The sequence below is a fragment of the Papilio machaon genome, chromosome 13 (genome assembly GCF_912999745.1).
Source record: "Papilio machaon chromosome 13, ilPapMach1.1, whole genome shotgun sequence".
Lineage (NCBI taxonomy): Eukaryota > Metazoa > Arthropoda > Insecta > Lepidoptera > Papilionidae > Papilio > Papilio machaon.
Window position 1 is genome coordinate 1,526,831 of NC_059998.1, and position 12,801 is coordinate 1,539,631.

At 34.7% G+C, this 12,801-nt stretch overlaps 2 protein-coding genes across 21 annotated transcripts in view; both read left to right on the plus strand.

Annotated features, from left to right (window-relative positions):
- Positions 1 to 8,581, plus strand: part of LOC106712101 (perilipin-4) — a 29,525-nt gene extending 20,944 nt beyond the window's left edge. For 6 of the 20 annotated variants that reach the window (XM_045680754.1, XM_045680761.1, XM_045680765.1 and 3 more), the window contains 24 exons: positions 1,272 to 1,370; positions 1,445 to 1,543; positions 2,016 to 2,114; positions 2,324 to 2,422; positions 2,816 to 2,914; positions 2,991 to 3,077; positions 4,066 to 4,164; positions 4,238 to 4,336; positions 4,413 to 4,499; positions 4,570 to 4,602; positions 4,952 to 5,017; positions 5,092 to 5,190; positions 5,280 to 5,378; positions 5,455 to 5,541; positions 5,616 to 5,714; positions 5,800 to 5,898; positions 5,975 to 6,061; positions 6,140 to 6,238; positions 6,324 to 6,422; positions 6,730 to 6,828; positions 7,163 to 7,243; positions 7,554 to 7,694; positions 8,026 to 8,219; positions 8,445 to 8,581. In XM_045680754.1, the coding sequence (XP_045536710.1) occupies positions 1,272 to 1,370; positions 1,445 to 1,543; positions 2,016 to 2,114; positions 2,324 to 2,422; positions 2,816 to 2,914; positions 2,991 to 3,077; positions 4,066 to 4,164; positions 4,238 to 4,336; positions 4,413 to 4,499; positions 4,570 to 4,602; positions 4,952 to 5,017; positions 5,092 to 5,190; positions 5,280 to 5,378; positions 5,455 to 5,541; positions 5,616 to 5,714; positions 5,800 to 5,898; positions 5,975 to 6,061; positions 6,140 to 6,238; positions 6,324 to 6,422; positions 6,730 to 6,828; positions 7,163 to 7,243; positions 7,554 to 7,694; positions 8,026 to 8,219; positions 8,445 to 8,534 (2,339 nt within the window). In that variant the 3' untranslated portion in view covers positions 8,535 to 8,581. Of the gene's footprint in view, positions 1 to 1,271; positions 1,371 to 1,444; positions 1,544 to 2,015; positions 2,115 to 2,323; positions 2,423 to 2,815; positions 2,915 to 2,990; positions 3,078 to 4,065; positions 4,165 to 4,237; positions 4,337 to 4,412; positions 4,500 to 4,569; positions 4,603 to 4,930; positions 5,018 to 5,091; positions 5,191 to 5,279; positions 5,379 to 5,454; positions 5,542 to 5,615; positions 5,715 to 5,799; positions 5,899 to 5,974; positions 6,062 to 6,139; positions 6,239 to 6,323; positions 6,423 to 6,729; positions 6,829 to 7,162; positions 7,244 to 7,553; positions 7,695 to 8,025; positions 8,220 to 8,444 lie in introns of all 20 variants that reach the window. The other 14 variants (XM_045680763.1, XM_045680758.1, XM_045680769.1 and 11 more) reach the window with 14 other exon arrangements.
- A 1,830-nt stretch (positions 8,582 to 10,411) lies between these two features.
- On the plus strand, positions 10,412 to 11,617 carry LOC106712296 (28S ribosomal protein S18a, mitochondrial). The gene is made up of 3 exons (XM_014504802.2): positions 10,412 to 10,583; positions 10,670 to 10,963; positions 11,425 to 11,617. Exons 1-3 carry the CDS (start codon positions 10,481 to 10,483, stop codon positions 11,565 to 11,567), a joined length of 540 nt encoding a protein of 179 aa, XP_014360288.2. The 5' UTR covers positions 10,412 to 10,480; the 3' UTR covers positions 11,568 to 11,617.
- The last annotated feature ends 1,184 nt before the right edge of the window (positions 11,618 to 12,801 follow it).

The window sequence follows — 12,801 nt, forward strand, 5'->3', positions numbered from 1 at the left end:
TCCCGCCGATTCTGACACCTTGAATTTTTTGGGAGGTGGTGTACCCTTTTTGTGCCATTGCATGGACTCCTGTTTGGACTCAGGTTCAAAGTGATGAACCCATGTTTCATCTCCAGTAACAATCCGCTCCAAAATCTGCACGGGCTCGTCTCCACACAACTCCAAAAAGTGCTTAGACGCGTCGACGCGCTGCTGTTTTTGAAGCGGCGTGAGCATTCTCGGCACCCATCTTGCACTGACTTTTGTCATGCCCAGGTGGTCGTGCAGGATACGCAAAATAGTTGTATCTGATACTCCAACAAATGCAGATAATTGTTTCTTCTTCAAACGTGTGTCTTCGAGTACAAGTTTTTCGACTTTTTCGACGATGTCTGATGTGGTGGCGTCAGCTGGCCGCCCAGAGCGAGAGTCGTCTTCAATTGAATCTCGACCATGTTTAAAAAGACCATGCCACTTATAAACCATTGTTTTACCAGGGCACTGATCTCCATAAACGGCTTCCATTTCATTTAAAATGGTTTGAACGTTTTTTCCTTGCTTGGTAAGGAATTTTATCACAGCGCGATGTTCAATTTTCTCCATAGTTGCAGTTTGCTTCCGGATTGACTTGTTCAGCAGGCGAGTACTCGTAAACGAATGGCACTATAGGGTTGAAATGTTATATATATACTAATTATGAGTGCCCAATTAGTATGACACTAAGCGAGCTACCCTATCCCCACTCCATCCCCTCCATTCCGCGAACTTTTGGACCTCCCCTCGTATGTCTGAGGGTCATAACGATATTCATCTATAACTTTCTAAAGCCATATGCCATCTAGTCCTCTCCGTTTGTTAGTAGAGTATACGGTGTTATTGAGTGTGGTGTGCATTTAAATTGTTTAAACTTTCGTGAGACATCATAATTAATTAATTAGGAAACGGCTTAACTCACGTTTGATCGTCCGGTGACGGCACCGACTAGTTTCGGACCCATCGGGGGTCCATCTTCAGGGCGAGTGTTTAATCCGAAGACTTCGCGGTCGCGTCGCGTCTCGCACTGAAGATGGACCCCCGATGGGTCCGAAACTAGTCGGTGCCGTCACCGGACGATCAAACGTGAGTTAAGCCGTTTCTTAATTAATTAATGGTGTGCATTTGTTCAGACCAATGAATCGGCTAGCGGCCGTGACCTTTTTCTTACGACTTTGCCTATTGCCACCAGTTCGATTACCAGAATTTGTAACTACAATCACTATAAAAAATACGTGAATTAACCATTGTAATTTTAGACAAAGTGTCTACCGCCTTAAGTAGTACCGTGGATACAGCACAGAAAACAACACAATCTGGGCTTGATACTGGGAAATCTTATGCTACTAGTGCACAAGGTAATGAAAGCGGATTTAGTATTATTAGGTATTTTTCGGCGTACATAAGTTATATGAATAATGTAATGTTTTAGATAAAGTATCAAACGCATTGAATGCTACTGTCGATACAACGCAAAAAACAGCGCAATCCGCTCTTGATACAGGGAAGGCATATGCTGCTACTGCTAAAGGTAAAACTTTAAGATTATACTTCAAATAAAAATTTTCAAGTTTGTAAGCCACTACCAGTAGCGGCGTTTGGGTAGGGCGAAGGCGCTGAGGATAAAGGGGCGCCGCAGGCGCCAGAGTCGGATAAAAATGTGTCCCCTTAGATCTTTGGAAGATTCTCTTCCACTAGAGGAGATTCACTCTCCTTACATCAAAAAAAGCAAAAACCTCCTCCAGGGCGCCAGAAATATTAAAATCGGCCATGGCTTCTACGATTATTTGTACAAGTAGTCAGACCGTGTTAAAAAGTAATACTGAAAACCAACTAAATTGATAACGTCTTTGTTTTTGCACAAAAGGTATATAAAATGAAAAGAAATACTGAGATTTTAAGTAAGTGCAAAGTTAAAGGATCATGGTTATTATCAAAAAATGTACATATTATATTTGATTTAGTTGTTTCTATGTATATCCTTATAACTTTTATTTATCTAGATACCGTGGCTGGTTCAGTTAACACTACTGTAGAAGGAACGAAAAGCGCAGTTCATTCTGCCGTTGATACATCTAAATCTTATTTAGATTCTGCTAAAGGTATTCATTTTTTTTATCTCCTTTGTGTATAAATTACCTTCTTTATTACCATTAATAACAAAAAATTGTGTCTTGACAATTAGCAATTAATACTGCGGACTGTATTTTGTTTAATTTGCTTTTTTAAAATTTAGCTATTCGATGTTCTATTTACTAATAATCAAATCGTTATATTGTTTTTTTTTATGTGGATAAAACCACGAATTTAGAATCATCTCAAATATCTGCACAAAATACGCTTGACGCTTCAAAGAGCTATGTTACCTCGATGTTTGATGTAGGCAAGGCATATTTAGACACCGCTAAAGGTAATGCTAGCTTATTTGTTTCTAATCTAGCTTGTCTTTATTTGTATCGCTGTAAATATATATTTTATCGAAATGTTTATTTAATTAAGTAAAAATAAAATACGGTAGCAAGTACTAAAAAATCCGTACAATGTACAATCGAATCAGGAAGGGCTTATGTCGATTTGGCTAAAGGTAACGGAATAATACCTATTTCTTCATCCGATTTGTAAACTAAAGATTAGATATATAAGAGATAATTTGTATATATATATATATATAATATATTGTAATATATGTTTTCGTATATTATTTACTCATAAATATCACTTAATAATTATTAATTTAAACATCTTTTATGTAAAATACATTTTAAATTTTTCATCTAAGTTGTATTATTTTATTATATTTTAGATACAGTACAAAATACAATACAAAGTACAGTAGACACGACAAAAAATGCTGCACAAAATGTAGTTGAAACTGGCAAGACTTGTGTTGATACCACTAAAGGTGATGCAACAATAGAAATGATTTAATATTTAAGTTTTTGTTTTCTCAATGTTTATATCTTTTATACAATTAATAGATACGGTGGCCAGTACAGTAGACACGACCAAAAAAGCTGCCACTGCTGCAGTAGACACGGGTTTTTCTTATATCGGAGCTGCGAAAGGTATAAAAGATTGTTTTTTTTTTAACTAGGAAACTTATTAACAATATGAACAATATTTAGTTTTAAAATGTTGTAAATTTTTCATTCTAGCTGACTAATGGTAAAAGGTTTTTAAGTGCAATTAAAAAAATACATATTTGGCACAAATTTGTAGACACCATGCACACCAGTTTTTTTTTTTAAATCACAACGCTCATTCTTTGAAATGTACGTAATTATATCAGAGTTGATACCAGTTTTTCACATAGAGTCCGCATTATTTTTCTATACATATGCTCATTTATTACTCTTTATTTGTTCACAATGTAGTTAATCCAGTTAGCAGTAAAATAGACACAACTAAAAATATTGCTTTTTTAGCATTTGATAAAGGTACAACTTTGGTAGGAAGCGCTAAAGGTATTACTAAAATAATTGTACTAAGTTTATATTCTATGGACTTTTTAGTTATTATTTTATTAATATAGTTTTTTCAAAGGACAGTTCATACAACTAAAAATTTAGCCGCACCTGCTGTAGGTTCAACAATTTTAGGAAACATTAAATGTATCTTAACACGTTCACTGCGTAACAGCCATTTTCGGCCTGCCGCGGTATATCAGCTAGTGCGTACTAATAAAACTAAGTTCCTGTGCGAAACGATTATCTCAGGTGTTTGTACGATTTTGATACAGACTAATTCAGTTTGAGGTGAAAATTATAAGAGTTCCTCTTCAAAATTTCGCGGCAGGCATATTGCGGCCTATCGTACGCTGACGATCATTCGGTATACGATTATATGGCATGGGATTTTTTCCACTAATTTTCTATTAGTCTTATGACCCTCTTTTACTTAATCAACAACCAATGATAAAAATATTGTTTGGGGCGTATTTCGACCCGGCGCCGCAAAAATTTAAGGTTTATGATTTTACTTGCCGCAGCGACTTTGAAGATCGTTTCACATATTATAATTGTTCTGGAAGAGTAAAGTTTATGTTTTTTGTAGATACAGTAGTTAATACGGTTACCAGCACAGTAGATGCAACAAAAAATGTTGCTGCTTCAGCTATTGATAAAAGTGTAGGTTTTGTAGGAGCTGCCAAAGGTAATCATAAATTCAGTTACTTTTGAGTTGGACATATTACGGGAAAATATTTTGATTATGAGTTATTTTGTAGATACAGTAGTTAACACAGTTGGCAGCACAGTAGATGCAACTAAAAATTTTGCTGCTTCAGCTGCTGAAAAGAGTGCAGCTATTGTTGGTGGAGCCAAAGGTATTATAAAAGTCACGGATTATTGAAACTATTGGCGCGTAGAAACATTATTTTGATCAAATATTTTTGTTTGTAGACACCGTACTTGATACAGTAGATACAACTAAAAACGTAGCCGCATCTGCAGTAGATAAAGGCGTAGGTTTCGTTGGAAGTGCCAAAGGTAATATTGAGAGAATTACATAAAGTGTGTATTCAAATGCATTTCGATAAACTAATTATTATTTTTGTAGACAGTGTAGTTAACACGGTAGCCAGCACAGTAGATACAACTAAAAATGTTGCTTCTTCAACAGTTGATAAAGGTGCAGCTATGGTAGGAACTGCCAAAGGTAATGATAAATCCAGTTAGTTTTGAGTTGGACACATTGTGTAATGGACATATTACGGGGGATTATTTTGATCATGAGTTATTTTGTAGATACAGTAGTTAACACATTTGGCAGCACAGTAGATGCCACTAAAAACATTGCTGCTTCAGCTGCTGAAAAGAGTGCAGCTATTGTTGGTGGAGTCAAAGGTATGAAAACTTACGAATTATTGAAATTATTGACACGTAGGAACATTATGTTGATCAAAAATTTTTGTTTGTAGACACCGTACTTAATACAGTAGATACAACTAAAAACGTAGCCGCATCTGCAGTAGATAAAGGCGTAGGTTACGTTGGAAGTGCCAAAGGTAATATTGAGTGAATTACATAAAGTGTGTATTCAAATGCATTTCGATTATTTATTTAATTATTATTTTTGTAGACAGTGTAGTTAACACGGTAGCCAGCACAGTAGATACAACTAAAAATGTTGCTGCTTCAGCAGTTGATAAAGGTGCAGCTATGGTAGGAACTGCCAAAGGTAATGATAAATCCAGTTAGTTTTGAGTTGGACACATTATGTAATGGACATATTACGGGGGATTATTTTGATCATTAGTTATTTTTTAGATACAGTAGTTAACACATTTGGCAGCACAGTAGATGCCACTAAAAATATTGCTGCTTCAGCTGCTGAAAAGAGTGCAGCTATTGTTGGTGGAGCCAAAGGTATTATAAAAGTCACGGATTATTGAAACTATTGGCGCGTAGAAACATTATTTTGATCAAATATTTTTGTTTGTAGACACCGTACTTGATACAGTAGATACAACTAAAAACGTAGCCGCATCTGCAGTAGATAAAGGCGTAGGTTTCGTTGGAAGTGCCAAAGGTAATATTGAGTGAATTACATAAAGTATGTATTCAAATGCATTTCGATTATTTATTTAATTATTATTTTTGTAGACAGTGTAGTTAACACGGTAGCCAGCACAGTAGATACAACTAAAAACGCAGCCGCATCTGCAGTAGATAAAGGCGTAGGTTTCGTTGGAAGTGCCAAAGGTAATAAAATGCAAAATCAAATATTAAGTATTTGAATTGTGTACGTATTATAGGGATACATTTTGATTTTGCCTTTAATTTGTAGATACAGTAGTAAACACCGTTGGTAGCACAGTAGATGCCACTAAAAATATTGCTGCTTCAGCTGCTGAAAAGAGTGCAGCTATTGTTGGTGGAGCCAAAGGTATTATAAAAGTCACGGATTATTGAAACTATTGGCGCGTAGAAACATTATTTTGATCAAATATTTTTGTTTGTAGACACCGTACTTGATACAGTAGATACAACTAAAAACGTAGCCGCATCTGCAGTAGATAAAGGCGTAGGTTTCGTTGGAAGTGCCAAAGGTAATATTGAGTGAATTACATAAAGTATGTATTCAAATGCATTTCGATTATTTATTTATTTAATTATTATTTTTGTAGACAGTGTAGTTAACACGGTAGCCAGCACAGTAGATACAACTAAAAACGTAGCCGCATCTGCAGTAGATAAAGGCGTAGGTTTCGTTGGAAGTGCCAAAGGTAATAAAATGCAAAATCAAATATTAAGTATTTGAATTGTGTACGTATTATAGGGATACATTTTGATTTTGCCTTTAATTTGTAGATACAGTAGTAAACACCGTTGGTAGCACGATAGATGCAACTAAAAATGTAGCTGCATCTGCAGTAGATAAAGGTGCAGCATTTGTTGGTTCTGCTAAAGGTAATGATGCACGTAGTATTTAATTATGATATATACATAGGCAGTATTTTCTCTTATTTTTTGTAAACACTGTACACTGTGACACGGTGAACACAGTTGATACAACTAAAAATATAGCTACATGGGCAACAGAGATGCAGCAATTGTAGTGCCAAAGGTATTAAAAATTTTAGTGTACGTACAAGAATTGTTGATTCATTTCAAATATAAATTTTATCATAAATTGTCATAGACGTGAATCTCTCTCCTACTACTGTTTTGTTAACGTGTTACTTGTTTTTTTACTATTTGATATTATTTATTGTAGATACGGTCTCAAGCTCTGTTAGTAGCACAGTAGACACGACGAAGGACGTAGCTAGTGCTGTTGTAGACAAAGGGTCTTCTTTCTTTGCAGGCGCTAAAGGTATTAAGTACATCTATTTCTTCATCTTTGGTTCAAGTGAAAACTGTACCAGTTGGCTTGTAAATCATACATATTGTAATTTGTTATATGCTTTTAGAGTATCATATTTTCCCACTCTGTTCTTGTTTCTGGTTGCATGCGCTTATTACATTTCTTAGAATCTAACAATTTCTATTCAAATTAATTATCGATGGAGTAAATTTCTTTAGTATCTGAAACAAATGAATGCTGTGTTACTAAAATCGGTGCTTCAGTATTTCTAAGGTATGTAGCTTTATCTGGTCTTTGTTTATGTCATGTAATGTATTTAATAATAAATTGATTCCATTTATAGAGTTTGTTCAAACGAAAATTGGAGCAACAGAAAAAGACGAAGTACCAACAGAATGTGATGATTTAGATGAAGATACAGCCGGTATAAGAGTGATTGAAAGATAATAATAATAACTGTGTTTTGTGATATTTTCAGCTATTTTATTTACTAATTTAATAATGTGCGTGTTACCAAAAAAATAGCCTCGTGCCTAATAATTGCACGTTTGGCCTTAATTTGCCTAAAATATGCCAATTTATTTATAAACAACAAGTTATCAAAAAAGGTGCAATGAGAACGTAATAAAATTCAAAACTTTTACCGTATTTAATTTAGGTTTGCTTTTGCTTTCGAAGGGTGCTCAAGGAGTCTTTTAATATTTGATCTGTTGAAATGTATTTTTCTTTCGCAGACACCATCAACACTACTGTAGACACGGCAAAGAAGGCAGGAGAAGAGGCGAAGGCGCAGGCTGTGAAGGCCGCCGAGGAAGCCAAGGAGAAGGCCCGGCTCGCTGCTGAGGCCGCCAAGAAGGAAGCCACGAGAGCCTCCAGTGAGTAAACAATTTCATTCGCGCTCATTCATCATAATAAAAAAAAATACTGTCAGTAATAATTTTGAAGAAGAACGGATAAGAAGGTAATGGCTTCAAGAAACAAAAAAAAATGCCAAAGAAATTGAAACAAAGCGATATTATTTTTGTATTCCTTTATATCTTCTTTTGAAATATTAGTTGGATAATTGCTAAAATTACTTAAGATTCAGATTTATCTTCGGACACAACATAACTAACTGTATTCTTTCACGATTACCTTGTATGAAATCTCTAACAATAACGATAGAATGCAGATCTGTAATTTAAAAATCATATAATATGGTAATAGATGCGGTAGTGGAAGAAACTAAGAAGGCAGCAGAGAAAGCCGCAACTGACGCCAGTAACGCTGTACACAGTACTGTTGACAACACGCTGAAGCGCGTGGAGGACGCCGCCGACCAGGGCCTCAAGAATGCCAGTAACGTACTAGACGCCAAGATCAAGAACGCCGACAAGTACCTCGGCGAGAAGCAAGCTGCGGTACTTATATCAATAAATTCACATCTATTTTTTTTTAGAATTCTCAGTAAATTAATCCTAGCTAATAATAGATAATGGACAACCTAAGGTGTCGTATACTCCTGAAAGCTGCATAGGTTTCAATAAAATCTTCAACACAATATGTAATAGGTACCTGAAAAAGGAAGAAATGTACGTTTATTTCGTAGTGAACTTATATAAAATGTCATTTTTATTTTCTTCCAGCTGGTAACAAACATTTCGTCCGCGGCGAATGAAGGCGAACAAGGAGCCGCTGGCCTGTTCAGCAAGGGATTGGCAACCTTCTCTAAATAAACCTCATAAATGGAGTAAAAAAAACTTCTTAAATGTCTAAAAAAAAACCACATAAACTCATCCGGGAAACTGACAGACTGCTTTGTAAATATACTATTGTATTGTATTTTATTGAAAACATATTTGTTAAATAAAATACTATAATATAGATACATAAATATATGCAAATAAACAACCATATTTTATTACTGAATAATTGATATATAATATATAAATATATAATAATATATAATATGATAGTTAAAATCTGTTAGATTTCCCATTTTCATTGAATTTAATTATTTTTGCACATGTCTTATACGAATATGCAATATCAGGTACAATTGTTAGTGTTTAGTTAATATATAAAGCAAATATAAAACAAAGCAAAAAAAAAATGATTTATGTATACATTGTTTTAATGATTGCTTTAAAATTATTTGTTTAGTTATTAAATTTAAAATCTCTATATATGTACTCGTTTAGTTGTAAATAGTATAAGTTATTTTAAGGTTCTTTTTAATTGCATTTCGAATGCATTTTGGCTTGCAGTTCGTCGTTGTAATAATATGCTTGGCTTAAACCGTCCGTAAAAGTTGCCTATATATATAAATACTCATAGACAATTCAAAATGTTTAATTTATACATATTATTAAAATTGCAAAATTATTATATTCGTAATATGTATTTACAAATTTATTTTATTTCATTCTTTTATTAAGAAATTAAAAAAAAACTTTATTATGTATTCAGATTAATAGTACATATTTTCATATTTTGTGATACAACTATATTGTGACTAATAGTTTAAAAATGAATTTCGTAATTACACAAATGATATGTCTGATTTTATAAAATATTGATAATTTTATGTTGTAAGCATGTTGTGCTATCTCGTCTAAAGCTATTTTTCGAAAATTCTGTCGTAAGTTTTATTATTTAATAAATGCATTGCCATCCATTTTGTTATTTTAATTAAAATACTAGACTTTAATAGAAGGGTCAGTCCCTTAAACTGAAATAGGTTACATTTCTTGCAGTTTTTATTTTATAGAAACAAGAGTAAACGTTCCCATAATGCAGTGATTGTCAAACTTATTTCTTTCACCGCCCCCTTTGAAAATCAATTATATTTCAGAGCCCCCTAATTTTTATTCAGCCCTAAAATTCAAAAACCACAATTTCATTACTTCAATTAATTTCAATGGCCCCCATTTTTTGGGCCCCTTATCGCCCCCTCCTAGGTTTCAAACACTGTCATAATGTAATTAAAATTAGACGAAACACAACTCGTCTGCGGCCTGATTCAACGCCCATGGACTTAACGTTTTTTCCTGTCCCTGGAGTCTGTCATACCAGTTAAACATACCGCTGAGGATCAATAATTTGAAATGACGATCGATAACTTTAACGTATTCCGCAACAAAACCTATTTCTACGTAGGTTAGCCAAGAAAAACATATTTCAATCACTTTTTCTTTGTATTTCTGGTAGGAATAAACTGCATTAAATCCTTACTACTTGTTTATATGAAAGTATTTCTACAAAATAATATTTTTCGAAAAATCATTAGTCGATAACTCAAACTCCACACAGTATGCAGGGAACGACTAATGAAAATGATCGATCAATGTAATTCAAGCGCCGCTCGTGCGTGGTCTCAGTTGACTATTATTGCGCGGCGAGGAAAAGTAAGAACTATAGCCCAACGCATGCAGTCCTAACGACTAATAAAACGGTTCTGAAATGAAAACGCAAAATCAATAAAAAAATCATTTTTCATTTATTTTTTGATTCGGTTAAACAATTCTTTTTACACTGTGTATTCTATTATCTGCTGTTTGATGCATTTACTCTATGATACCTGCAGACATTTATTTGCCTTGACAGTGACGTTTATAAATATTTAATGTCTTAATGTCGTGATTTCTTTCGAAATTTTGAGATTTTGTTATAGTTATGTAAAATGAATTCTATAGTCCGCGCAAGTTTTTCATTTGTTAAAAATGCAGTTGCGTCCACATCTATTCGATCTATTTCTACAACCAGACCATTAAATTTAAAAGAACGTAAGATTTGATTACAATTTATTTTGTATCATAACCTTAATTTGTTTCAACGAAACTAAATAACATTGGTTGTTACTTTTTTTTAGTGCGGGAACGTACAGAGGGTTCAACATTAGTAGTGGAAGGTGTAACTGTGCCTTCGCCCAGGACAAATTTGCTTGTTCGTGCTGAAGATTTAGCAGGTTTTGAACCAACCGAAGGAGCAGCAGAAAAACCATGTTATATGTGCTCTTTGGGACTTGACGTGAAGCACACAGATGTGCTTATCCTAAACCAGTTTGTACGATCTGATGGCTGCATGTTGCCTCGACGTATTACTGGACTGTGCAAGCGACAACAAAAAAAGATCGGTAAACTAGTAACCATGGCTCAGAAAGCAGGTAATCTTAACTGTTATCTATTTATATAAATAAAATTGATGTGTCTGTATGTAATATCAAAAAACACTATAATTAGCGAACTTGATGTATTTGCATTGCTTTTAATTAAATCCAATTTTTTTAATTACTGTCCTACTGCTTTTTTTTTGCTATGGACCAAATTCGACATAGCTAATGCATATTTTTATGTACTGATCAAGTTGAGGGCAACTGCCAGTGTGCCATTACAGATTACAATAAATGTTTAAACTTCTTAGTTCCTTTCTATTGTCCTGATAGTTCACTTTGAAATGTAAAAAAAGCATAGTGGCATGAAACATGATAATGGGTAAAGATGTCACCCATTTTAAATTTGAATGTATGAAGAAAGTTGAAATATTCCATTCAACTTTTTTGTATGAAAATAAACTCACCAGTCTAGTCAATGACATTGTTCATACAAATTCATGTTTTTTTTGCAGGCCTCATGATCAATCTCACTCCAGCCAACTGCCACAAGGATCCCAAGAAGAGAAGATTGTACAAAAAGTTCAACACATACTTTGATGAGAAAACAATATTCATGTGGAGAATCCCCAAGCCCACTGATCGATTTAAACGATAATTTTATTAATAGAGTGTAGATAAACTATGAATACAATTAAAATTATGTTAGTAGCTACACATTATTTTTATTTCAACAACTAACTGTTGGCCGCGACTGACTGCACAATTAAAAAAAAACATAAGTAGTCTATGTGTTCTTCCAGACTGTAATCTACGTCTATGACAAATTTTGTCAAGATCCGTTGAGCCAGATTGCAGATACCTTCAAACAAATATCCATCTATATAATTCACATCTATATATATACGAGGGGAGGTCCAAAAGTTCGCGGAATGAAAGGGTTGTCAATGAAATATAACAATAAATTTATTTTTCCTTTTCAATATAATCACCCTTAAGTCTAATACATTTATTCGATCTATGAATTAATTTTTCTAAACCATCGAAAAAATATTTTTTGTCTTTGGCCTCAAAATGGGCCGAAATTGCCTCCTTCACTTCATTATCGTCGGAAAATTTCCTTCCCCTTAGCTCTTTTTTTAAATTTGGAAATAAATAAAAATCGCTAGGAGCCAGGTCTGGACTGTAGGGTGGGTGAACAAGTGGTTCGAACCCATGTGTGTGCAGAGCAGCCATGGCACCTCGGCTCTTGTGAACCGGCGCGTTGTCTTGCAAAAGCAACACACCCTTGGCCAATTTTCCTCGACGTTTTTCTTTAATTGACTCCTTTAACTTTTCTAATATGAGTGCGTAGTATTCTCCGGTTATAGTGGTACCTTTTTCTTTATAATCAATGAGTAATATTCCCTTACAATCCCAAAAAACAGTGGCCATCAACTTTCCCGCCGATTCTGACACCTTGAATTTTTTGGGAGGTGGTGTACCCTTTTTGTGCCATTGCATGGACTCCTGTTTGGACTCAGGTTCAAAGTGATGAACCCATGTTTCATCTCCAGTAACAATCCGCTCCAAAATCTGCACGGGCTCGTCTCCACACAACTCCAAAAAGTGCTTAGACGCGTCGACGCGCTGCTGTTTTTGAAGCGGCGTGAGCATTCTCGGCACCCATCTTGCACTGACTTTTGTCATGCCCAGGTGGTCGTGCAGGATACGCAAAATAGTTGTATCTGATACTCCAACAAATGCAGATAATTGTTTCTTCTTCAAACGTGTGTCTTCGAGTACAAGTTTTTCGACTTTTTCGACGATGTCTGATGTGGTGGCGTCAGCTGGCCGCCCAGAGCGAGAGTCGTCTTCAATTGAATCTCGACCATGTTTAAAAAGACCATGCC

Excerpts from the sequence above, each read along its gene's own strand:
- LOC106712296 (XM_014504802.2), top strand. The coding sequence starts at position 10,481 with ATGAATTCTATAGTCCGCGCAAGTTTTTCATTTGTTAAAAATGCAGTT. Across the intron at positions 10,584-10,669 it reads ACCATTAAATTTAAAAGAAC|TGCGGGAACGTACAGAGGGT; the intron begins GTAAGATTTGAT and ends ACTTTTTTTTAG. Across the intron at positions 10,964-11,424 it reads AACCATGGCTCAGAAAGCAG|GCCTCATGATCAATCTCACT; the intron begins GTAATCTTAACT and ends TTTTTTTTGCAG.